Source organism: Megalops cyprinoides, chromosome 6 (assembly GCF_013368585.1).
Source record: "Megalops cyprinoides isolate fMegCyp1 chromosome 6, fMegCyp1.pri, whole genome shotgun sequence".
Taxonomy (NCBI): domain Eukaryota; kingdom Metazoa; phylum Chordata; class Actinopteri; order Elopiformes; family Megalopidae; genus Megalops; species Megalops cyprinoides.
The window spans coordinates 25,198,714-25,225,579 of NC_050588.1; the positions used below are offsets into that span (position 1 = coordinate 25,198,714).

Sequence of the window (26,866 nt, forward strand, 5' to 3'; positions counted from 1 at the left end):
CCATGTTAAACTATCATGAACAGGTTGCGTTGAACTACAATAATACCACATCAATCTTCAAACCTGTGCATATGATTCCAAAAGGTGCACTTGTAAGGAACACTTCCTGTTTAGATCTTTGCATTGAAATGCATTATAAGATTTTTGTGTTTAGCAAATACAGGTATAAATGTTTGCATTATATATGGCAATATGGTGTAGTGATGAGGGAACCAGAGTGCTGGGGGTTCACATCTCAGGAAGGTTACACCTGTTTCCCCCTAGAGAGAGGTACTCAGCTCGCTTCAGTAAACCTCCTGCTGTTTGAGTGGATTAAATCTAAGCTATGAATGTTGTCCCAGATAACAGTGTCTGCTAGGAAAACAAATTCAAAATATTTAGAATAAGGGGAAAGCATGGCAGGATTATGGATTTGTAGGTGATATTAAACAAAGCAGCTTACCAATACCTGTAGGCGAAATAAGTTTTTAAAAAACAATGTCACTAATATGCAAAGCCATACCTCTGCAGCAGACTTTTCTGTGGCACCTGAAGTGCGAAAAACAATGATTGACCTTTGGAAGAACTAGAGGTAGGGCATGGTCTCTTTCACATCTTTGAATAAAATTAAAATGCAGAGTTATGGTAATTGCAAATGGAGTTAGTTTTCGTGTAAAAATAGTGACCTGTGGGTATAGGTATTTTGCATGATGGTTTATGTTTCCTTGGTGATCATGTCACTTTTCATGGAGAAGACCCATTGATTTGGTGCTATTAGCAGATGTCTGGAAATGGAAAATGAATCTCTTTGCTGTGTTGTCTGCATGCAGATGAGGCCAGATGGGGACATCAGCTTTTGTCTGTTGGGTTTAATAGAAACAAACCGGGGTGATGGTGTAGCAAAGTGGTAAGGAGCTGGGCTTCTAACCAAAAGGTTGCTGGTTTAGTTCCCTCCTGGGGCATTTCTACTGCAACCTTGGGCAAAGTACTTAACTCAGAATTGCCTCAGTAAATATCCACTGTATAAATGGATAACATGGAAAAATTGTAACCTGTGTAAGTGGCTCTGGATAACAGTGTCTGCTAAATGCCAGCAATGTAATGTAACAAATACCTGATTCTGTCTCCTCCTACAAACTAGAATTAAAAGGAATTAAGTTCTTGTATAAATGTGTAGCTGGGAGAAAACAGAAATCTTCATTCTTAGTTATTAGCCTTTGAAGTTACAGCAGCATAGAAATTTTTGTAAAGCGTATTGCATTATGCTTAATCTTGTTTTCTTTTCTTTGGACTTTTCATTTCCCTAGTCACTAGGAGGAACAGTAACCTAACGTTTCTACTCATCTTAATTTTCTAAATTAATGTTGCACCACCTGCAAGTTGTGACTATTTTTACAAACAGTCAAAACACAGTCATGCACCAATGATGGTTCACAATGGCCTGGTTTAACTAAATGAAAAGCATTTTGAAATGCCATCTCTGGCAGCTCTGCTTAAAAGCTGGCATAATTAGATAAAATCCTCGTATTGAGCACCACTGTTTGATAATATTGCTAATAACTACAGGTTTAAGTACTTATGCTGAATAAATGTGAACAATGAATGATGAAGAGAGTGCTAATTTTTCATTCTTGGTGGATATCTATTGATCTTGCTGTGGGCTCAATTTTTTAAATTCTTATTCCTTGTGTATTATTGTTATCAGTCATCTCTACCAGAATGATGTTGCAGGTTTGATTCCAAGATTTCATATTTCTCCTCTACTCTAAGGCAGAATGTTTAACCTGAATTACATCTGTTAATCCACATGTGCATACTATATATATATGAGAGCTATGCAAGTTGCTCTTGCATAAGCCGAATATATAGTAAAAAAAGAAGCTCATTAAACAATCATAGCTGAAAACCAAATCTGAAGGTTGTACTGAACAAAACTGACCTTATCTTTTTGAAACCCCCAGGAAAAGGGAAACAGCATGACACAACCTTAAACTCACAATTTTATAATGAAAAATGACCACATAAAAAGCCATACTTTATAGAAATTAAATATATTGTAATATACTGAGAAATATGTTGGGATATACATTTTTTGGGCCAAGATTTTTGGGCCTTCTAATTATGACATGATCGACTGGGTTCATTTTCATGGTGTGCGTTAGATCATCCGAATCTCTCAGTTCTGTATTTGTGAATTTACTGTTGTGATGGAGTCACAGGCATCTTTTTCAAGGAAATTACAGATGTGAATCTCTCCTTCTATCATACCGAAAGCTTATTGTTGACTGTGATTTGCCCTATATCTTTACATGGCCAGTAAATGTCAGGTGTAGGCATTTGTTTGTCTGTCCATCATGAAGGTTGTTTCTTGCTTAAGACTGTTGCCTACCAGACTGGACAAAATGAACATTATATATTATACCAGTTCAACAATATAACTTACCAATGTTAATGATAACATTATACATTCACAGTTTGACTTTGTATTATTACCTAATTATAGAATTTAATTAAATAAAACACAGGCAATTTGTAGCGATTAAAACAGACTTTCTCTTGTCAGGAATACAAATATCATAAATATGGTAATAAATGCAAAACTGCACCTAGGTTTACTGCTGTAATTTCACTTTTAAACAAAGAAACAGTCAAACAGAAATACATAAAAGCTGTTCTAGTGGAGGATGAGTATTGATTTTGTCTGGTTGCTTCAGTCAATAATCGTCCATTGTTGCTCACAGAGCACAGAAGGGCAGCATTGTCCAGCTGGTGTAACCTCTACCTGCTGCACCTGACCAAGACATGCAGACCATCCATCACAAGAACACATATTGTATAAACATTCATGAAGCATTTCAGTCAACTCTGTACATATACTCACCATTGAACACTTGATTCTATGTATGCTACTGTCAGCCTGTGAACCCTGTGTTGAAATGTACCAGTTCATCACCACTTGAAACATTATGATGCAATCTTCTCTCATTTCAAGTAGTTCCTATACATACAATGTCCCCATTAATTACTATTATTGTAAAAAAAACAGAGTAATTATATATATTTCTGTCTGCCTGCTAATGTGACCCCTGCATTCTGGACAGCAGTTACCACGTTTTCTATTCATTGTGGTCACTGAGGCAAGCCTATAAATGATACAGTAGTCCTGTTAGTTATGTTTTTTTAACACGATCAATTCAAAATGAAAACCAACACAAAGGCCCTCAGATGAAGCAGTCAGCCTGCTTGAAGGCCAGTGTTAAGACACAACTGAACTTTAATCAATGTGGAACATGTAAAGCCAGCTTGGGCTGAAATGTCCTTGTGCAAATAGACATTTAAAGAGTAGGCCTCACTGCTGTTCATTGATTCATATTGCATCACAGAAATATGTATCCCAAGAGTAGTTGTAGTATTTCATTAATAAATGAGTAACTGTTTCAGAATAATGCTGAAACATTTCAGAAGGCTGCTTAATGATTTACTACTGTAACATAACTTTTGAGAGACTGATGACACACTAACTTTTAAAAATTTTTAACTGGACAGTAAATTGGATTCGTCACTCTTGCCTCAGCTGTTTAATATTACATAGATTGTAAGAGATATGGAATCATGAAACCAGGTTGGACTATGGAATACATAAAAAGCAGAAAGAGAGAATTTAAGAGAAATCACCTAAAATGAGAGTACTTTGCATATTTTATTTGTACTTGAAACTAAATGTTATTTACAGGCAGTTAATATAGGATGAATTGTTACGTTATCTGCAGTTAACCATGTCTTTAAAAGCTGAATTTCATCTCTGTTTCTCTTCATTTTCCCCTGTGGATTGTAAAGTTCATTCATCATGCTTCAGTTCATCTCTTCCTCTCTCTCTATCTCCCTCTTTTTCAGTTCAGTACACAGCGGTGCACTGTACTTTAAATCTGAAAAAAAGAGATTGTTTTCATTATTACATTACATACACAGTGCGGCTTTGATTCTTATCTCCTTTTTTTCTTGTATTTTGTCTCATTCAAAATGCATTCCATTTGTAGAACACACATTATTTCTATATTTTAACGTTGGGCGGAAACTAGAAGAACTGATGTTCAGACGGCTGCAATTTATCACAGTGTAAAATTGTGTCCACCTGCTCACTTGGCTTTTGGCTAAATGAAAGTCGAGCCAGACACCAGAGCATGTGTCTAGACTGGATGCCTTTTGGTGAAGTGCCTTTCCCTCTAAGGAGAATGTAAACATTCCTTGCATCTTTTGCATTGAGCCAGGCTGCTCCAACATTAAGTCCAGCTTTATCAGTTAATGGACTATAACCCTGGAAAGTCAGCCTCTCCACATTGGAATTTAAAGGAATGAGCAAAGAGTTCCGACAGGACGAGAGTTCTGCGACAAGGGAAGGAGGAGCAGAATACATTCATTCACTTCGAAGATAAAAAAAACAGGCCTAAATGTGTGATCGAACTAATCTCTTCCCATCAGGGGGAATGTCCTGGAAATTGATTGCAAGCGCTTTTGTTTGCCTTGCATGCCATATTGTTATCTCCCATTAAAGAGTGTGTACACAGCTTTCTTGTGGGACATAAATCATAGAGACTAGGTTCAGTCAGCCCTGTGGAGAAGCAATCAATTACATTCCAACAGACAGAGCACTGCCTCGCCTGCTTTCCTGGCCACTCTTATTACCATAATTATTCCCTTCAAGTAATACAGATTAAAACACAGAGACAAATTCCTTATCCAATATGCTGCCTTCTAAATCTCCTAAAACCTGCAAACAGTAGGGGTTACATGACAAGATAAAGATACAGACACATAAAAGAAATGCAGAAAAAAGCGTATATACAAACGTATAAACAAAATGGCATTCTGCAGTGTGGCCAATGGCTTCCATTTTCTTCTCTCCACAGAATTAATGTACTTGCACTGATACAATGTTTTATGATGCAAATATTTTCACATAATGTCATCCTTCATTCTGCAAAATTTTAACCTTTGCATTTCCTGGCCACATTTTATTTGCTCCATACTGCTAATCTAATTGGACAGCAGTCACTATAAAACAATTGGATTGACTCATTTCAGGTCTGAGAAAATAAGGAGAGGCAGTGGCTGCATCAGGTTTGTGGTGCCCTGGTCACTTGCTTGAAGCCATCACTCACCCACCTCCTCTGTGTCCCTGATCTTTATACAGGCAATGGATCCCATGTTCCAACATGGTCAGAACCATTGAACATACTTGTTTTTAAAATCATTTACAAAGCTTATTTGAGATAACTGGATTTGCTGCCATAGACTACATTTAAACAGAACCACTACTACAGCTGCTGCATTGGCAATGGTGCTAATACTGGGTGATTTTCTTAAAATGTCAGACAGCACTTAGCAGCAGGTATAGAGGAGGAATAAACTTATTTTTCCAGAGCATATTAATATATCTCAGCACCAAATGCTTGTATAGTCATCTGTGTGTGTGTGTGTGTATGTGTATGTGTGTGTATGTGTGTGTGCGTGTGCGTGTGCGTGTGTGTGTGTGTGTGTGTGTGTGTGTGAATGCATTTTCCTCTGCTAAGCTGCATAACTGAAACACTGCACCTCTATTAATATGGAAGTCTCAAGTCACAGAAGTACCCCACAAAACAAAACTAACCTACTTTTCTGCTGTGAAAACTAAAGGTGCAAAACTAAATTAATGCTGTCTTCTCAACCTCGAGTTTTCTCTGCATTGTAGATGAACAAATGGGCAAAGGTCGCGGATGCCTGAAACAGATGGTGTGTCCATCTTGTCAAAGATACTCACAATTACCCCTGGTTTTGGTGTGCATCACACAGCCGAAGCGTTCTTATCCCTGCCATGTCAGCAACACCCTGTAACTCATAATTATGGCTGTCAAACACATTTTCGTTCTAAGATGAGAAAGACAACGCATTATGTTTCTTTTACTTTTCATTGTTGTTTTCTGGTATAGCCAGGTCCTCTTCCAGTACTGTGGAGTTAAGAGATTAAGCTGGTATTACATGCACCAAAACTTCAGTTTTATGGTCGCTATTTATCTGGTATTTACCAGAGAAGTAAAGGGTTAACAATTTGAAATAGTTTCTTGGTACTTTCCATGAAACTAATATACATACTTACGGTAATTTACCAAAAATAATACATTTTAGCATTTAGTGATTCAAGGTAGTTTTACATAGTAATTGCTTGGAATACATCTTTGAAATTACTATGCAATATTGTAGGGTCTGGACTGTAAAATGAAGTACTACCAAATATATTGGGCAAGAAGGTAAAATAAAATGCAACAGATTTATTAGACTGGACTTCCCCCTAGCTGAATTTGTGTGTGCCTGGCAGGGATGACAGGGACTAAAGTGTCAGGCGCTAGGTGATACAGGCCAAGACCATGGCCATCTGCTGCAGCACCAACAGGGACCAGTATCGCACTCACATAGTCATGTCTGGAAGACACTGTCCTCTCTTAAGAGGAGTGCAGTGCCCAGCACAGGCGTAAATGTGCTCATTGTAAGACTGTGGGTGAGCATACAGCACTGGCTTTCTAACACTGCTCCTCAGATAGCTGTGTACCCTGAAACAGCCTTGTTGCTTTACATTCATTATTTCATTACATGAAATCTTATTGGAATGTCCTGCTAGAAGTGCCCACCATTGGGCATGGTTAAAGTAATGCTGAGATGTCTTGGTGGTACAGAGTTAAGATAATATCTCAGTACATTTGTGGTACCCTCAGGTAATTTTAAAGAGCAGTTGCCACTGATTAGCAGACTTCTCCCTGTCTATTAAAAGATATTCCATGGTGTATGATCCCAGAAGGATTTTTTTTTCAGTTCTGAACCAGATGTTTTTTGGAGGACTTTATTTTTTCAGTCAGGAGTCATAAGAAGCCACTTCACTCACCTTAGTGTGCTGCTCTGAATTTGCTCATTTTCAGTCCACACAAGCAATAGTATCACCAAGGGTAGGTGTCATCTGATGCCATAGCTATTCTTAGCAAGGGGAAGATGTAACTATGTCTTTGAGACAAGGCAGCTTTATTAAATGTTTATTTGGCTTTCTTAACAAAGGATTAGTTTCTTAAATCCCGAGGTAATTGCTGACTGTTCTTCAGCTCAGCTGTTGTAGTCCCTTGTGAATTTGCCTGTTCCTGACTGTACCTCAGACTGCTTCAGATGGCTTTTCTTTTTCAGTACGTTGGAAAACCCCAGGGGATTTTGTTTCCAGTTTCTACTCAGTGACATCTGTTTTGAAGCCATTTACTTGGATGAGGTCTCTTTTCTTCTCCAGGTCAGTGACGATGGAAGTTTTGTACTAGCCAATTTAAGACCAATTAGGTACCCCAGTTTTGCTTACATAGTTTCCTCAAAAGCAAAGGCAGAAATTTAACAAAGTTACTTACAATGAATGTGGTTGTGTAATATGAGACTTTCCTCCCTCAACTGCTCTCCTTTCTCATAAATTGTAAATACAATACACCGGAGGATCTAACACAGGTGTAAGCCACAAACTATAGGTGAATCACATGTTACTTGTTTACCCTCTTTCTTCATCAAAGAACCACAATATTGGTAAGAAAGAAAAGTTACTTCAGGTATGGAATGTTATTGAACTGGAGATATCAGTCAAAATGCCCTAAGAAATACCAGTGAAAAAAATAGCCCCATGTGAAGGGGGTGTTTGACTAAAAGGAAATTTAGCTACAAGCTTTACTGTGGTGACCTGAAAAAGCAGGCAATACAATATTGATCACAATGGCAAGTAGAAAGAAGTAGACTCTCACATAAATCTCCCATACAGAAATACTTTTGCTTTCTGTCCTCGCTGGAAACTGGCAACCGCAGCATTGACAGAAAAGTGCTATAGTTATCTCTTAGTATCTTAATCTCTTCAGCAGAGACATGCAGGGTTTTAAACCCTCTGTCCTGTTTTGTGCAAGTGTAGCAGAGCTGAAGTGAATAGCTTGTGTGAGCCCTGCGTAAAGCCTGTGGGTAGCGTGTAGCAGGTAGCCCGAGCGGATGCAGTGGTTACGTCACTCCCCATGACCTGGTTAACTAGCGTTGTTGCCAACAGGCTAGGGGCAATTTGCCTTTAGCTCGACTGGCAACGACGCTGGATGTAAGGGGTTGGCAGCGAGCAGTGAGAACCCCGGTTCAAAACTTGCTCGCTCGCTGACCCCTGTAACATCTAATTGAACACAACGCAAGATACCACCGGTTACACAAGTTGTTTTTTTCTATTCATTTCCTCACAACACTAACTTTCCCTTGAAACAATTATTTTATCTTCAGGATCGGACAAAAGATCTTTTTACTGCTTTTCACACGCTGGAAGCCCAAGTTTTCTACAAGGCACCCACATTCTTCACGACTTTTGTAGGTTAGCTTTGACTTTTAAGCACCTCCACTGGGTTATCCATCCAAGATCCCTGGGTTTACTTTTTTGAAACATTCTGTGCATGCAAGTTCATAAACATGGGTATGAACCAAAACTAATGGAATGAACCAAAAAACTGAATATGAACCAATCCACAGAGGTAAACCCCGAAAACACAATCAAAAAAGAATTGTGGGACTCCCTAAAACAATTATGTAGAGTACATAATGTACCTCAGATTAAATGCATTCTTGTCTATCTTCATTTCAAGACACCATTCTTCTATATGTTTTGGTGCTTGGTTCAATTACCATTTTGTACCATATTACATACAGTTTCAATACAGTCACATCCTATGTCTTTCTGTCATACAAACACAGAAAAATACACAAACCTGATTGAGGAAAGAGAGACAAGACACTATTTGGCAGGTTCTCAAACAAGTTCTAATATCATTCTTTAAAGCTGTCAACCTGTGACATACGTGATCATGAGAGCAGTTACAGAAATGAAAAAGCTTGCACCACTTTTTGAAAGCTCATCAAATATAAAACAATAATTTATTATTTCTCTCATTTTACAAGACATCAAATTGTGTTGCTAACTAAGAATTTGTTAAGCTGCAATATTTTGCTCAGTACATGGAGTCCTACTATGGCATGACTACTACAATGGGCTTTAATAACACAGAAAGAATTGGATATTAACAAATATATGACAAAGGCTTTCCTTTTCCTGTACATGCACAATGTTTTGACTTTTGCAGGTAACATTTGTAAAGGATGACAGCTGACCATTTGTAACATGCTATACCTTAAGGAGAACAGCTTCCTTTGCTCTGGAACTTTAAAACAAAAACAAACTAAAAAGCTGTTGGGTTAAAAATGATAAATTCTGTAAAATTTACAAGTCCCTAAAAGTCCCACCAAAAAGGATTGTGCTGACCTTGAAGCTAAATGTTTTTTCATATTTCTATTCTTTGTAATAAGCAAAACATATGCATAAACAGTAAAATACTGATAAAAGATACTTGTTTCCAAAAAAAAAGAATAAATGTTGGCTGTTTACTCTTGGCAAGTATATTTTCCACAGTTGAAAAACCTGCTCAAGATTTCAAAAGAAAAAAAAAGGCATACGAATTGTTTTACGAAGTTTTTTTTTTTTTACATATTATTCAAAATAATGAATACAAAGGTAGAAAGGTTATTGAAAAGCTTGTGAAAACATTTCCATATCACCTTCAAAATGCAAAGTTTCACAGTCCATCCACAAAATTCTCTCTAAAAACCGTATTTTTGCCTGCAGACTCAAGTTCCTTCAGAAAAGGCTCTTCTTGTTTCATATTTACAAAACATTGCCGCATTGAACGAGGCAGGAATCTCTACCCCAACTGGTAGTGTCCTATTTACAGTACATTACATTGAGGGCTCCACCTACACTGTGGTCACAGACAGGAGGGAGTTGTACACTCGCGTTCCATCGGGCGACCTGGAACCGTGGGTCAGCAGTTCCTGGATGGTCATCCAGTTGTCGAAGATTTTCTTGTTCCTCTTTTTCATCATCTTTTTGTGGCTCAGTTCGATGATGTTGAGCTCCTTCTTGTCCTCGGCGCTGCTCTGCTCCTTCAGGCAATCCATGCGGCTCTGCTTCATGAACTCGCGCCGCTGCCGCTGCTCCTTGGCCCGCACCACGTGCTGCTTGCGCTCCTCCTTGCTCCAGTAGCGGCCCATCTTCATCTCGCTGACAGCGTCGTCATCTGTGGTCATGCCGCTGCGCTCCTCTCGGATGCGCAGGGCGCGCTCCTTCAGCAGCTTGTCCCGGACGGGGCGCTTGGTGATGTAGCGCGTCCCGTCGCTGCGGATCTTCACCTTCCACTCCATCTTGGGCTCCAGGTCGCCGGGGGTGACGGGGTCGCGGCACATGCTCACCAGGCTCATCTGGCTCTGGGCGTACTCCACCGCCGACTTCTGCTGGATCAGCTGCATGTAGCTCTGGTAGTGCTGGGCGTGGGCGGGGATGTGGGCGTGCTTGTATGGGGAGCGCGGTTGGGCCAGCAGGGAGCTCTTCCCGGGCTTGCTAGCCTCGCCGGCTTTACGCTCTTTCCCCTCCGGCGGCGGGCATGACTCGGGCTCCTTGGAGGACGAGGAAGGCCTGCCTCTGCTGGGGCTCGCCTCCTGGACCGGGGACAGCATGGGTTTGGGAACCCTGCTGTTGGGCCCCGCGGTGCCGGCGGCGCCCCCCTCCGCCTGATTCTCGGCCCCCCGGCGGAGGGAGTTGTCGGGGGACAGCTCCAGCGTGAGCGGGGTGCTGCGGCAGCTCTCCCCGGTGTTGTAGGCGCTAGAGCTGTCCTTGTCCGACTTCTCGGGCAGCTCGGTGATGTCGGAGAGCTCGTGGCGGCGCGCATCGATGCTGGTGTTGTAGTTGCGGAAGCCGCTGTTGTGCAGCATCCAGGACTCGCGGTAAAGCTCGCGCAGCTGCTGCATCCTGTGGGCGCGTGCGATGTTCAGGCACTCCAGCTCGATGCTGCGCAGCTCCTCGTTCAGCAGCTCCAGCTCCTTGTCCACGCCCTCCTGGTCGGCGCCGGCGCCGGGGCAGTACAGGCCGTGCTGGCTGGCGCTCTTCACCTGGCACTTGAGCTCCAGCAGCTCCCTGAAGCGCTCGCACTCGTCGGCCGGGATGCCCAGGAAGTCGGCGTCGGCGTAGTCAGCGGAGATGAAGGACTCGTTGCTGAAGGGCAGGTCCCCGCTCCCCAGCGTGTCCTGGCTGTAGGTCAGCTTCCTGCGGCTGCCCAGCGTGTTGGAGGAGGTGGTCTGGTCGTCTCCCAGGTTCTCCTGCTCCGAGCTCTCGTCGTTGCGGGTGCTCTCGTCTGTGCGCCCCACGCCGCTGTCCTTCTCCAGGTGATTGGAGAGAAGGGTCGCAGTGTCTGTGGTGCCGCCATCTTCTTCGTGCTTCTTCTGTAACACAGGAATGAAATAAGTCTACCTTCACAATACTCAAAAATGTATAAAGTCCAACAAGCACCTTGTAACACTTGGGTTTAAGTAATCTGGAACAGTTTACTGCAGCAATGTATGCGTTCATGAAATCAATGTATAAATTTGGTGGATACGACACTATGGCTATACAGACATCTCTTTGGAAAGACAGAAAAGAGAAGACTGCGGATATCCTGTCTTGATCTAATCAATAAGCTACAGGGAGAACAAAGCCTGAGGATAGTTGGCGAGTTTGACGTTGTTTGACGTTGACAAGTTTGAAGATTTGTTTTTGCTGTTCTACAAGAGAGATCTTGTGAGATTCATGATCTAGGGTAATGTCATCCAAGATAGAAATGGCTTTCCCCCCAGTGCATGCTGGGCAACATCTTACTCTATAATACTGTGGCATTTCAGCTGTAGAATTCTTGTAATTCATTGGTTCTCTCTCACTCGCAACAATTTATCAGGCTCCATATATTTAACAGTAAAAATTCTGTCTTGCCGTTTTTGTTCCACAATCATTTAGTTCAAGTAGAGGCTGGAACCCCTGACAAGGACCAGGACAGAGCTCAGAGAGTGTAGTCCCCCTAATGTTACACTATCTCCCTGATATACTGGTTGGACTTCGCTGTCACTGCGTCTGGGTACATTCTGAGAGAGCAGCTCACCTGCTGCAGCATGCTGGCAGTGAACTGCATGGCCTGGTGATGCTGCTGCTCCAGCATGTCCATGTGTAGGTCATCCAGGAAGTCGTTCCTGTCATCATCCATCCATCCCTCATCCAGCTGAGGCATAGAGACAGAGCACATCATCACTGTCTGCTCATCGGAGCTAAGCCAATCACAGTCGCACCTCACTGCCACTGGTGTTAGACATGGCCCTTCAAACCAATCAAAAGAACCTGGAAATATTTTTAAAAATCCCCTGAGGAGCTTTCAGTTCCCACAGCTTATGTACAAGGGGATGACTAGGCTGACCATGACTAACTCAAGAGAGAGGAGGAAACAGCCCACTTTTTCATTTCTTTGACACATGCTGTGATTCAGCTTTCTATAGTACAAGCCTAACGCTTATCATTTTGAATCTGTCTGTTGGGCTGAGAGTTAAATTCACAATGTCTGACACTTCTTGCATGATTTTGGTATAGGTGTGTGCGTGGGAGGGTGATCGAGCCTCTAGGGGTTCTGAACAGGCTTTGAGCTTTAGTCTGTCACTGCCATCCAAAAAAGAAGGTGACGGCAGGTCAGTGCTTACGGGATTAGCCTTTTGTTCAGAGGGATGCAGGTTCAAGTTCCTGGTGGACCCCTGGTATTGTACCTTTGAGCAGGGTACTTAACCTGTATTTCTTTCTAACATATTCAGCTGTCTAATCAGATAATCCAGAAAATGTAAGTAATAAGGGCATCTATCATGCAAATGAACATTGTGAAAACACCTATTGGACAATTTAACTAAGCAAGCCTCAGGTCTGTACACAACTCCAGTTCAGCTTCTTCAGGTATAATGCACAGTCAGATTGTTCCTATGGTTTGCATGCTATATGTATATTTGTGGACACACATGTGTTTACGTAAATTGAAACCAGTTTGCAGTTTGCACATTTGAATCTTTGGTGAAGCCCTGCATTTTGTCTGTGAGAAAGGTACTTAGCCTGTAAAACATCTAATTTCTAAATATATAAATAGCAATCTCTGTCATGATTTCTACAATTGTATAATTGTAAGACAAATGGATCTACTAAGCAAACAAACAATGTAATATGATACCAAGAAACTGGTCATTTAAAAAATAAGCTCTTGTCCACAAGAAGGCTCTTTCACAGTGTCAGCTCTCAGGCTGAAAGTGTAGAAGTGCTAAGGACCTGATTCTCCTGTACCTGGATCTCTGGCCGGGCCACAAGCAGGCAGACATTCTTATTCTCCTCACTGGTCAGAAGGGCCACCGCCTCTTCACGGTTCTGGACCTCCACCCCATTGATCTTTAAAGTTAAAATAGAACAGTCAGTCGCTCGGTCATAGAATTCACCCAATTTATGTTGTGTACAATACAAGAAATGAACGCACTTGTATAATCCGGTCTCCCTCTCTGATTCGACCATCTTTTGCAGCAATGCTGTTTGGGTCAATCTAAACAACAACAAAAAAGATATTTAAGCATTTAGGAAGTATAACATAAACAGGACCGTAGGCATATAATGGCTCCAGAGGGACTATGTAACCCGCTTAATATCTATTGTTGCTGACAATAGAGATGTATGGTAATAACAGTCTGTTTAACAAAGAATTAACATAGTATAACATGGCATAAAAATGCATTAAATAAAAACATCTCCACTAATACCTTACAGTTTAGAAGTGGTTACATCATCAAGATCTAGGGTTAGAATCATTTGGTGCAGTTTTCCACATTTCCATTTGTTTACAAAAAACATTTACAGAGCAGCTAGAAAAAAAGTAGCACTTGATAAAGAAGCATTTGAGAAGATGTGAATACAATTCTTATCTTGGCCAGTAGTAAAAATGAAAGAGTCGGTTAACTTAAAAGCAAAAAAAAACCCCATCTGCAACCACAGTAAAAATACAATGATAAATGGTGAGCTAAACAAATGTCATCTATTGTTCCTTTGCTTCCTCTCTCCAGCAACAATACATCTGGAGTTGCTTTGTTTCTTCTCATTCACAACTGTGACTCACTTCAACATCTTCATTTTAAATATATACACCGTTTACTGCTTTTAAACCACAAAGCAGTTCAGTAATGTACCTCGCTCACATAGATTCCGGTCTCATCCTCATCGTCAGTCCTGTAACACACTGTCAGTCCCAGCTTATCCTGTATGTTTGCTCTGTATAAATCAACTTCCTGGAAGAAAATAGAAAACATTCTTTAGAACCTAAAATTTCTTAAACAGAACAGATTGAAATTTACTAACAACAAAAATAATGAACAATGAATAAAAATGGTAATTGTAGGTTTCTCACAATTTTTGAAAATAAAATTATTGTACTATTGGAGCTACAAATAGACGACTTTACTGAAATGTGTAAAAAATACAACCAAAAATTGTTCACTGTAATCACTCTTGTTGAAGAGGGACTTACACCTACAATTAGAGGAACATAATGCTGTGGTAGTCAGATAGGAGGATGTGACAAAATGAAAGACGAGTAATTTATTCAAGTATCACAGAACATCTGCCAGGCAGCGGTTGAGCAGTTTTCCGCTCTTCACCTGTCAACACCTGTAATCTGTTAGACACAGGAAAAAAAAACATACTCTCCTCTCCTTTCCTCTGTTGTGGAACAACACAGTTAATAACTAAGTAAGGCTAATTCTAGTTTTACACTACAGCAAACTTCCCCTCTCAGCAATAACAGAACAACTGCTGAAATGACTATAATCCACTACAGCACACAGTGCTTAATCACTATAGCAGAGACTTCCTCATTTCACAGAGCGGTAAATCACTAGATTTAAGGCTCTGTGGAATACTTCTTTGCATAATGTAGCTTGCAAAACTGTATTTTATTCATTTCAGACCATTTCTCTTCAAAAGCTTGAATGTTCCTAGAACTTTAACACATTTTAGGCATCTTTGTCTAACTGTAATGCGCTTTGACCTTAACCTTGAGTAGTGAATTTAAGTGTTATACTTTATACTCTCATGCTCTCTCCCTCTCTCTCTCACACACTTTTTCTCTTTCTCTCTCTCTTTCTCTCTCTCTCACAGCACAATCCACAGGAGGCCCAGGGAGAGCTTTGTCATTGTCCTGACCATGTCCTAACAATTGATCTTTGTTTCCAAGATCTCGGCAAGGTTCCTCAGTGGTCTTCAGGTCTAGAGCCGGGTCAGTGGAAGTCACTCTAATGTTCATATGCCAGGAAGGCACTGAAGTTCACCTCTCGGGTCTCTGCTGTGTGTCACAGTTACCATTATTAATTCTGATGATGGTGCCCAAATGGTGAGCACCTAGTGACCTTAGAATCTTCATTTTCCATCAATTTTTCCATTACCGCATGGGCATTGTTAAAGTACATTACCATATCCATCACTCCTCCCATTGTCCCAGTCACCCAATTATCTTTTTTGAATGATCTGTGCGATGCCTCTGAGCATGCTCCAACCAAAGACGTATTAGTGGTTGTCACAAATAAATAATGATGTCACCGTCTGGCATCTGCTCAGGGTGTAGAATAAACAACCCACTCATTTCGTGTCTGGCCTACATTTTAATCTCCGTACAAGGACGAATTAGGCTGAGTTCATCAATAAGACAGATATCCCACAAATCTCTGTGCTGTGATGACACATGTATCCAAATACTGCAAACAAAGGACTTTGGAAAGGGATGGATGGAGGGCTGTGGCAGCAGGCTGTATGCAATACGTATCTATCTTCAATGAAAGTGAGTGTTTGCGTGCATGCAGAAGTTAAATTTACCTCATATTCCAGCTCCTCTCTCTCCATGTCCTGTTGCATGCCCTCCAGGAAATCACTGGGGTCGAAGTATTCATGCCCAGGGGAGTGTCTATAAAAGTAATATTATCTCATAAAAATACACACTAGGAAAAAAACAGGCCTCAGAAAGCTATAATACACTGTTGAGACATTTTACAAGACCATCTAATAATTAATCTTTCATTGGCAATGAACATTGCTGAGATGGTCTGGCATGTTGCAGGTTTTTTTGTATAATTCATTATGTGGCATAAAATGTATTCATTGCTGTCATATTCTCTGTACATCCATACAAGACTAAAACTGGTGTCAAGAGACCACAATCCTCACTAAAGTTAGTACAAGTAGGAACGAGTTCGAGTCCAAGTGAACAAGCTTTTCCAACTTTAATCCTTGAGCATGTTAGTAAAATGTTCATTCAGTCCATTTTTTCTTCTTTTGGAATTACTCTGATCTGGACTATTAGACAGGTGTAGCTCTTAAGTAGAGTGTGAGTAAATTTTTTCTACATACTGATCTCTGGACACTAACACACAATGTCCACTTGTGTGTTTATTGTTATAATGTGTTTACTCTGATAATCTATTTAAATTTAACCACAGATAGGTCTAGAACATTACCATTTAAGATGAGAAATAATTAAAAAGAACCCTCACTGTTCTACTACACTTGCAAGTTGTATGTCTGCAAGGATTAAACAACAGCATCTAATAAGGAATAAATTAAGGGATAAATAGAATAAATAGAAATGAATAGAAACTTTCAGATTAAACTTTGTTTCAAATGAATTTCGAAATTCTCTGCATTTTAAATAGATTCCAATAAATGTGGTTACTGCTCACACACAGCCATTTGGACAACCACGGGGGTGCTATAAACGGGGTCTGTTCTTTGGCTGCTGGCTACACGAAACCCTGAGTTTAAAGAGAGATGTGAAGGATGACGTCATGTCTGACCCGTCACGCAATCACAAATTAGTGGGAGACATAATTGCGCTACCTGCCCAAGGCCTTAACAGTTTCCCTGACTGACAGGCATAATATCTGTGTGGACTGCAGCACGGAGGCATGAATTCCTAAGTGAGCTTGTGAAAGGACACCGGATTTTAATTTCTTCCTTAACGAGCAGCACAGAGGGTTTGTTTGAAGACTAATGTGGCCCGAGGAGGGTTGCTAGAGTTTGCCAAACATTTCAAACCATTCTAGCCCTTCTGAGACTTCAAAAGAAGAAAAAAAGGACCTTCCAAAACTTTTTTTTTTCAGGTGACAGCTTGTCAGCAAATGTAAGGTTTAGAGAACTTAAACACAGGTCTACAGAGAAAATGAAATGAAACTTACAAACTTATGGAACCACAATCACATGTAGCAGGACTATGGTAGCCAAAAATAGAGAGCTTACTGTACACAACTGCAACATCCATTTAAAAATGGCCACTCCTTACATCAGCTGGGGGACTAACGGCTATGATTTGGCATTTTAGTGTTCAGTTTGGCTGTAATGTGGGAGTGGTGGTGACTATAGTCTATACTGACATTATAAAGCCTGAGCTGATATGCAACACTGCAATTAAACATAGCCTCAGAGATATGGCAGATAAGGGCCAAACTGAGAGCAGCCTGTGACCTTTATGTATTTTGGCAATAACCTACATTATAGTAGGCACCACTGTCATCTATCATATCCATATTCCATAAATCTGAGCAGTATACATATATACTATAATATTGTGAAAATGTATTCATATTAAGGACAAAAATGTAATTCAGAATGATCATGAAATATATTACACCTCTGATAATATTATCATGGCCAGTTTTAGACACAACATAATTTTTTATATGCTGATGTGAAACATATTTAAAGCCACTCTTTGTAATGTGCCTATCCTGTCAGAATGCACAGGGACACACAGTTTCAAAAGTGAAGCCTGATGGGCAGGTGTCACTCACTCCTCGGGCAGCAGGTACTGCTCCAGCACGTCTACGGGAGGGGCGGCAGCGGGCAGCTTGGTGAGAGCCATGATGTGCTGGAAGGTGATGTCAGTCTGTGTGCTGATGTCCACCACCTGGGCTTCCGAGGGCGGGCCCACGGCCTTGGGACGGGGCGCCCGGCGGAGCACCTGAACCACAATGGGCTCCTTGGCCGTGCGGAAGGCCTCCACTGCCTGGTCATGCGTGGCCTTGGATAGATCCTTCCCATTGACCTGCAGAAACAGAACACACACACAGGAACACACTGTCAATGAACTTATGTCACACACCCAGTGGCTGTCCTTCAGCATGATGCTAAACCTGACACCTACAAGTGGATGTGGGTAAAAACTGCCACTACCAAAATGATCAAACATCAAAGAATAAATTATTAAAATTAAGTTAAATTCTGATATGATAATATAAAATGAACAGGATATTATAAGGGCAACGACCTTCTGCTCAACTTTGTTTAAACAAGAATGACAGAATAACAGAAATACTGAGAGACACAGCTGGTATTACACAACCCTAAACATGGGATTCATTATTTGTATGTGGGTGCTTAATTGCTCACATCTCTGAACTAAACGTTTGGCATGGTACTGTTGAATTTGTTTCTTTTTGCTTATTACAATGATAATTAGCTGCTTCACATTCTTTTTTAATTCTCACATAAAAGAAATGCACATATAAAAAACACTGTACATTTCATTCTGTCATAAAACGACGGTGACCAATGTCAAGCAAAGTCCACAACACTTTCCTTCAGAGGAATACTGCTGTGATCAGCCCTGTTCTGCACTGTTCTGCATTCAGTCAGAAGGGTACAATACAGGGCGGCTAGAATCAATGCAAACATCACATGAGCTGACCCTAAATCAGTTTCTGAAAACCCCACTGTGGCGGGCTGGGTCAGTGAGGTCATGGTTACCACGGAGCCGGGTGAATATTTGGCTTTTCCGCCCTGGAGACGCTGGCTGTGTCGTACGGCTTTACAGATTATGCTGCTTAACCCGAACCGGCTGTGCAGACATTCCCTGTGGTCTATGCAATACCTACAGTTTCAAGCCATCATTTTCAACCTTTTCAATCCCTCACCAGTGCTGAAAATGAACAAACCAGGACAGAACTAATCACAATAAGCGCATTAACGAGAGGCTATTGAGACACTAAGACACGGACACAATTAAACCTGCAGAGAAGGATAGCTTCCATGTTATCTTTAATAAGCCAAGAGGAGTCATTCATCACAGGTGTTATTGAACACATGGGGGGCTGGAGTCTTGAGCTGACCTTGAGCTGTGTCTCCCAATGAAGACCTTATTGAGTAAACAGGTTTGAATGGAATGACCTCCTTTTATGTGGGACACTGACATATGAATATAAGGATATAAAAATAGAAGCCACACACATTTACAGCACATTTTCTCTCACACACACACACACACACACACACACACACACACACATGCACATACAGATGCACACACATCCCACAGACACATGTAGAAGTAAAGGAGCAATGCTGTTTAACATGCTAGCTGAAGCAGGCTGACCGGTACTGAACCAGCCTTTCATCGACTGAGCAAATCTTATTACTCCTCTTCAGCTCCTTTTTTTCTTTTTTTAGAGGAGGGGGAACAGCTGGAAGGAGCTTCCACTCTGTGCTTCTGGTGTATTTTCCACCTCAGCGAATCCCATTCAGATGAAGCCAGTCTACAACCACTCCGATGTCATAACCAAAACACATCTTTGGCTGGTTCTGTTTTTACCCACAGGGATTCACTGCTATGGAAAACGGTGCTCTGAACTTTGAATGTAATAGACTCCCTCTACTGAGAAATATAAGACAATAACAAAACACCAGCATTTGGTAGACAGGCTCCCTATTAATGCCTTGCAAATATGAATATAAAAGTCAAACAATGATGTATGATAACTTGTTAATGCCTCTTACTGGTTTACAGGGTCAAGGCACGACCAAGCAGAGTGGGACGTTAATTAGAATGAGCCGGGCTTTGATTAATAAAGGTCGTTAGACAAACGAAACGAGGTGCCCTCATTTAGCTAAGTAATTTCTGTCCAGTGAAAAATGTGGTCTCCGCCTCCCCCTCGGAGATTATGCGAATGCAGCGTGTTAACCTGTGAAGATTAATTTGTGTAAAAGGCTACAGTATGTCGCTGAGAGGAAGCTAATTAAGTTTGGATGAGCCGCTCGACCCTATGCCTGTCCGTGGTGATGAAGGATGAGAGGGTTGTGCTGGTTTCCGAGACAACCCAGAAGCACCTTCCATTCCGATTTGCGAATGTCAGAGAGTGAACAGAACCTTACACCAACTTTTTAAGGGCACTTTTCATAACATTCATGTATTATAGTACATCAAATGTATTACTGCAACACCTAAAGTGTCATTGCTGTTGTTTCTGAAAACCCCTACATAACAACCCTAACCCTAACCCTAACCCTAACAAGTTCAACGGGCAACTAACAATTACACTAACTACAACTTTAAAGGTTAGGGTGACCAGCACAGCACTCACTCATAATTAAAATGCGAGACACTCCATTGTGTAGCAATGAAGCCCATTTTCAAGCTTTGCAATTCAGTATGCACCTTTGTTTGAGATGACTTTCCAAAGCAGCATCCGTGCAGCCAAGTTGCTCAAATCCATGAGTAAAAGGAACACAGTTCAGAACAATATCAGTTTGATAACTCACTTTGACTCAGCTTTCAAAACTTTCATTTTAGGTGTACCAACACAGCAACATTTCAGGCCTGAGATGAGTCTCTGCTAAATTTAATAATACGAGTGATACTATTTGGAAATAGTACACATACCTGGAAATCAGCCAAAAGTGCTAAAGGTGTATTCTTTCCAATATGCTGAACTGTCTGCTGAGTTTAGGAGCTGATGGAGGAATGTAACGCAGTTTAAGACAGGAGAAGATTTATCACCATACATATATCAGTGCTACTGTACATGCTGTCTCTCTCTGCTATTTTAATAATTACTGCCTGGTTATAGCATCTGTTCCCTATGATCTTCTTTTAATGAAACAACTGGCACAAGAATAAAGAAAATCGTAAAGTCCTACAAACTAAAAGGAAAAAACCAAAACGAGCCACTCTATAACTGTTATAGTCCAATAGCATTGTGAAGTATGGTGTTACTGTGGCAGCTGGTTTATTTCTGTTCAGGAATTCAATGAAGCAGAAAGCAAATAATTTGTACAGCATAAACACTGTTTTCAACAGTCTTGCCACATTTCACATGCAGAGTAATGACAAGTACCATGAGTAAGTGGAACTCTTTCATTTACACCATTAAACAATGGTGCATGAACATGAATTACAGAAAGGGTAATAAAGTACAGTAAATGGAGTGAGATGCAGGTAAAAGCTTCATTTAATGGAGCCTCCTTAAGATGCCGGACACTACTGCTAACATCACCTACCTGTTGACGGTCCATAACACCATGGACCAGATGACTTTAAGCTTATTAGAGTCTCCAGAACTACCCCAGGTCCCATGCCCCCATCTGTATAGCATTTGGAGTTTGTTCCTTTGTGATTCCTGGATGTGTGAAAGCTTAGATGTAATCTACACCAGAGGCTCTTTTCATTTCGGATATACACACTTCCGCTAATTCTATAAACCTGATCATGCTGAGAAAGAGTGTACTCTTTTCCTTGAGGAATGATGAAACCATCGAAAATTCAGATGAAATCAAGTGATGCAACAATTGCAGCCCTGTTTTCATAGGGTTCTGTGTTCCTTTTTTCACAACACATGCTCGCACATATACACACATGGATGTACTTTATGATTGGGGACCAGCATTGTATTAGAGGTGATATTTTTTTCGGTACGTTTTCCTCTGACAAAATGTTCACTTGTCTCCTTTCTACATCAGTGCTTTCTTAGATGTAATAACTGGACTTACAGGTGTGTCAATCACATTCATGTTTAGTGACCATGACACATGCACATGACACATGAGTTTCAGACATTGTCTGTTTACAGTCATTTATATTCATCGCCTTTAATACATGGTTTCAGCTCCTAAGATTACCATAAGAATTGGGAAACTTCTTACCCAATGTCCAATATGTTTTACCCCCTGCTGATATCTACATTAACAGAAGTGAGAGTGCAGAGGGAGGAATGGAAATTGCTCTCTTCAACTTTGAAGAGGTTATGTGCTCACTAATAACTAAAAAGGATTAATGCTAATCCGGCCTGCAGGATAATTGGATCATCCCAGATGGGTTCAACTTCTACTTTAGAGACATCAAAACTTGTCAAATAAGAAGCAATGGTTTCCAACATTTCCATTTACAATTTGCATCAAGTAACTGGATAATACTGAACTGAATAATCCAACGGCAGGCATGGATGTATGTATTTACTTTGGAAATTCTTAAAAAGAGAAAGAAAAAAAAAGCAAACGACTGAATCCTTACAATGGGAAATGTAAATACACGTTATAACTAAAAAGCAAACCGGTTTCTACATACTCCACTCAAACGTCAATGTATACTTCTTAAGTATACCACTGTTTCTTCTTCATTCAAAACCAAGACAGAAGTCTGGTTTGAAAGTGCATAGACACACACAAACATGACCCCCCCCCCACCCCCACAGGCAGTTATGACAGTCCTGATCAGCTGGAGGAATAGAGGTGATTCTATGTCTGTCTTGCTCTCAGGACGCCCTTGTTGCCCTGGAATCCCGCTGTTCCCTGGAGGCAGCGACCCCTGAACAAAGCCCCTCCCCCTCCCACAGAGGCCAGAGTATTCCGCCCGAGTGCACACGATGGGGGCATTCCCACCCGACAGGGGTGTGGGGGGGAGAGCTGGACTGCCCCCTATTCATGGAGCTCACCTCTGACACCGCACAGCACTGCTGGGAGAGACAGACACACTGTGCTTGCAAAACGCTGCGTTCGCCAACTCTGAACATGCATTTGCAAGACATTTCAGCCCCTTTCCTTTAATCCTTCACTCACAAACATTGCCCGACACCGAAACTCTCATCATGAGTGATTTTGCATTAATAAGTTGACACAGTACAGTTATTAACAGCACACCAAAGTAACTCTAAAATATGACTCTGTCATATGATCCATAGTATAACTTCAATGTAGGGAAGGAAGGGAGGCATTTTTCCACTGAAAACCGCACTGGCTCACCAGTTTTAATCAGTTAAAAGTGGGCAGAATTCATGAGCACACAGTTGCTAATCAGTTTGGCAGAAATACTGATCCAGATGTCCTTGCACTGATTTATTTAGTTTTGAAGGCTTACTTCATCCTTTGCACCAACAACATACTTAAACCTACCACCTTCTGTCACCTTCTGTATGACATCAGGATAAAGCAGTCAGCACGGGGCTGAAAACCTCGTAAAACCTTCTTAATGATGACTGTGAGAACTGTGCACTCTCTCACTGTGGGGAATAGTAATGAGGTCTGAAACCACAGCTCGGTGTGTTCCTGGGTGTTGAGGTACAGAGGGATTTATTCAGTACCATGTCTATTATTCAGGGCCCTTGATACAGAACCATGGCCTCCTTTAATTAAGATATCAGGCCTGGATCATCCTGCTCAGAAACGCAGGATTTATTCCTCTCTCAGAAGAAAATAGAGGGAACACTCACCATGTAATTCTCCCTGGTGTGTGTTTGGGGGAGGGTGTGGGGGGGCCGGTACCTCAGTCCTACTCTGCCTCTAACCCCGTCAGAGTTCAGCACATCTGCGATCTGTCCACACAGCTCGTTACGATGTTTAAAATCCGTGCCTGTTGTCCTGGAGGTAATTAAGAGTCCCGGCGAGGACGGTGCCACGCTCCCACCTTTCCGCTCACCCCAGGAATGCAAATGAGGGCTGATTGAGTCCTCCGTGTGTGGCAGCAGGTGTGAGTAAGGCAGCGTCTCTCTGATTGCTGACCTGCTGCCAAAGAGCTTTAGCTGTCAGGTTTAGGAGGGCTTTCACCTTTTTTTCTGCTGCTGCAGCTGGGGTTCCTTCAGGGAACCAAGGAACGGCTGATAAAAACACGGACATGCACCATAAAAAATGACCTGAATTCCTCAAGTAGGAAGGAGTCCAGAAAAGTTCTGCCGCCAGTTTTAGAGGGCACCTAAGGCTGTTGTCTAAGGTCTTATCAGTAGTTCAACTTATGATTGTAGTTTAACATGGACATGTACTCGGAGCTTCAAATCATTTTTATGTTTTCTGGGAAAAGGAATTAAATATTTGAAAATGAACTCAAGGGTAAGTGTTCAGACACCAAGCACACAGCAAGTCGTTGAACGTTATGTGGCTGATTTACAAACAATTCTCATTACTTTTGTCTTCTCATTGTGACTAAGAATGACTATCAAAATAATGAAATTCACTGTCATGAGTATTCATTGATTGTTCCCATGTATTACTGTTCAGGTTGCACTGCCTGACGGTCGTGTGTCACTTATTTGAGGTTATTATGGAAAAGTAGCTCTTTCGGTGGTGCTGTATCTCATGGTCAGGGAGGCGGGAATGTGGAGCATAGTCAGTCAGATGCGAGACTGTGGAGGAACGGGAGCTCTGCCAGAGAGAAGCCGAACAGAGTTTCATTTGTGGAGAGCCATGGAAATCCTGGGAAACGAAGTCTTTAGACGTTTGTTCAGCAGGTCATGGATGTCGCAAGCTTTTCTTTTAAGTCTCTCTTTATGGTCCGATACACTTCTTAAGCAAATTCTTCAAAGTCTGTATTTTACAAGGGGTGGGGGGGCTGAGCCTCACAACGGCTGATTTGATAGAAGACGTTGAGGCTTGAAGGCTTACTTTCAGATGCCTGGGCGGTTGAGTGGCGGAAGGAGAGTTCCAAATGTGGGTCAATGCTGCTTGAAACAACAGTTAATCCTTCTTTTATTTCACATTTAACAGTTCTGACAAAAAACGCAATGCAATTCCACTAAGCCTGGTTATGGTCTTTCTCCACGTATATGTGTCATTCTTTTCATTGACTGAGGGGAAACAGTTTCTCTAAAAGAGGAGATCTCCTTTGGCTTACTTAAAACACAGTGGCCATTATTTACTGTAGTGTGCCGCCTTACTGGGGAACGCAGAACAAATAGCGCAAAACAAAAGGAGTAAATAAGCATGGCTAGCTGAAATAAGACTCCATTATTTACTCACTTCTAATCTCATTTAAGCATAGGACATTTTTGTTATTCACAGAAAATCAATAACACACCCATATCACTTCCTTCGGGCTTTTCATGCTGTTTCCCTCTCTTGATGAGAGCTCCTTTAAGCACTCATCAAAGCAACACTTTTATATTTTTCCCACACTCTAACAAATCAAACACAGTTCTCACTCAGGCCACGCGGAACTGTTTCTGTATCAGACCCCAGTTCTGTGAAAGCAGGAAAATTCCCTTTCTTCAAACATGCAACTTCTGGAGGTTAACATGGTGAAAAGAATCAATGCTGTCATCAGATCTCTGATCTTTCACAGAAAAGAGAGTCCCCAAAATACAGGGGGACTCTGTCTGACCTGGCAGGTTTGGGGGTGCATTTGTATAGTTGAGTTCTTTCCCTGGGTTGTGTCTTTGAACCCTCTGGTTTGGTAGTCAGAGGAGAACATGAGGACAAAGAGAGGGGGGTCGACCCCGCAGGACCGAAATCACAGGCAGCAGCTTGAAAAGAGGGCCCTGTCACCCATCATTAGAGCAGTAATCTCAGTCCCTTGCTCCCAGCCTCCCAATCTCCGTCTACCAGCCGGAGAGACACACTCATTTCTCCATGTCATCTGCGTATGGACTGATGAGAACCCCATATCCCCTAACCCAAATCAAAGGTTGCTATCCCCCCCGTCAACCAACCCTGATGATTGTTCAGAGATGGTTTAAGTGCTGTACTGGGGTGGGCCAGGGTAACAGCTGCTGTGTGTGTGTATGTGTGTGTGTGTGTGTGTGTGTATGTGTGAGACGCACTCAGAGAAGTCCGCTTCTTTACTATCTGGAACACACACATACACATACACCATGCCCTTTTAATCAAACGTGTTATACTCCAGTCCTTCCAGACTGAGGCAAATTTCTCACCCTGATGCAGAGATCCGCAAATTACACCTGGGGACCCGCTAGACAGAGGGAACACAGGCCTACGGATGCCAGGTAACGCCCACATGTCACTTTAAGCACATCCTGGCCACAGTATTAAGTCTTAATAAGAGAGCCTAAAAGCAGGGAGCCGCTTGCCATTGGCCATGAGGGGAATGCTCTGTCTGCAAACCAATAATGAGCAGTAATGACACTCCATCACCCACATTTAAAAAGGCCTGCGACTTGGTTGGCTTTAATAAGTGCTTAAATCCCTCTGTTCAGATGTTTTATTCATGATGCTGCAGCAGCACAATGAGGGGCGCATTGTTGTATTCACAGGGTACATGTGTACAAAGATGATTCATTCTCTTAATCATGCTGTATCTCTGTCTAATGCCTTTTTGGCCTGCTGTATGGTGCATAATGTCCTCGGCTGAACATGTTAATGGCAGTCTTTTGTTAGTGATGGGAGATAAGTATAAAACTACTGCACACAGAAAAGGCACCTAATTTCTCCTGTTTATAAACAAGGGGTACAATGAATTAATTGTTCCCAAAAACGCAAAAAACATTGTGTTCATTCTTCATGAATTAAATTTAGCTAACACCACATGAACTGCAGGGCTTCCTCCTAAACATGCTGACAGACTGACTGCCATCTTCACCTGTTTTTGACATCTGGTTTAACAAAATAACAAATTTACTGCTTTCAAATTAGAGTAGATTGCAAAGGAGTTTTAGTTATATTGCTGACACATCGTTATACCCCTTAGCTTATTTGATCGTGTCCAGTGACTTCTCTTGTGATCTTCAAAGGTTAACAAGGCTGAAGGTCTAGTTCCAAAGGCACTCAGAAAAAAGGAAAACCTTAGATAATTCATTTTTTAACAAGCATTTTAATTCTGATCCGGATAATCAATTAGTAATTTCATGGTAAAACTTTCAAATAGTCTTCAGTGTCAGTGTCAGAGTGTTGTAGCTTTAGCTGTGTCATTGTGTG

General features: G+C 41.4%; 1 protein-coding gene across 4 annotated transcripts in view; it reads right to left on the reverse strand.

The window, feature by feature from the left end:
• Positions 1-9,514: 9,514 nt before the first annotated feature.
• The window catches only part of pdzrn3b (PDZ domain containing RING finger 3b), an 89,006-nt gene continuing 71,654 nt past the window's right edge, over positions 9,515-26,866 (reverse strand). For 2 of the 4 annotated variants that reach the window (XM_036532011.1, XM_036532013.1), the window contains 7 exons: positions 17,752-18,005; positions 15,785-15,872; positions 14,107-14,205; positions 13,407-13,469; positions 13,220-13,321; positions 12,012-12,128; positions 9,515-11,319 (listed from right to left, as the gene is read on the reverse strand). In XM_036532011.1, coding sequence (XP_036387904.1) covers positions 9,799-11,319; positions 12,012-12,128; positions 13,220-13,321; positions 13,407-13,469; positions 14,107-14,205; positions 15,785-15,872; positions 17,752-18,005 — 2,244 coding nt within the window. In that variant the 3' untranslated portion in view covers positions 9,515-9,798. Of the gene's footprint in view, positions 11,320-12,011; positions 12,129-13,204; positions 13,322-13,406; positions 13,470-14,106; positions 14,206-15,784; positions 15,873-17,751; positions 18,006-26,866 lie in introns of all 4 variants that reach the window. The other 2 variants (XM_036532010.1, XM_036532012.1) reach the window with 1 other exon arrangement.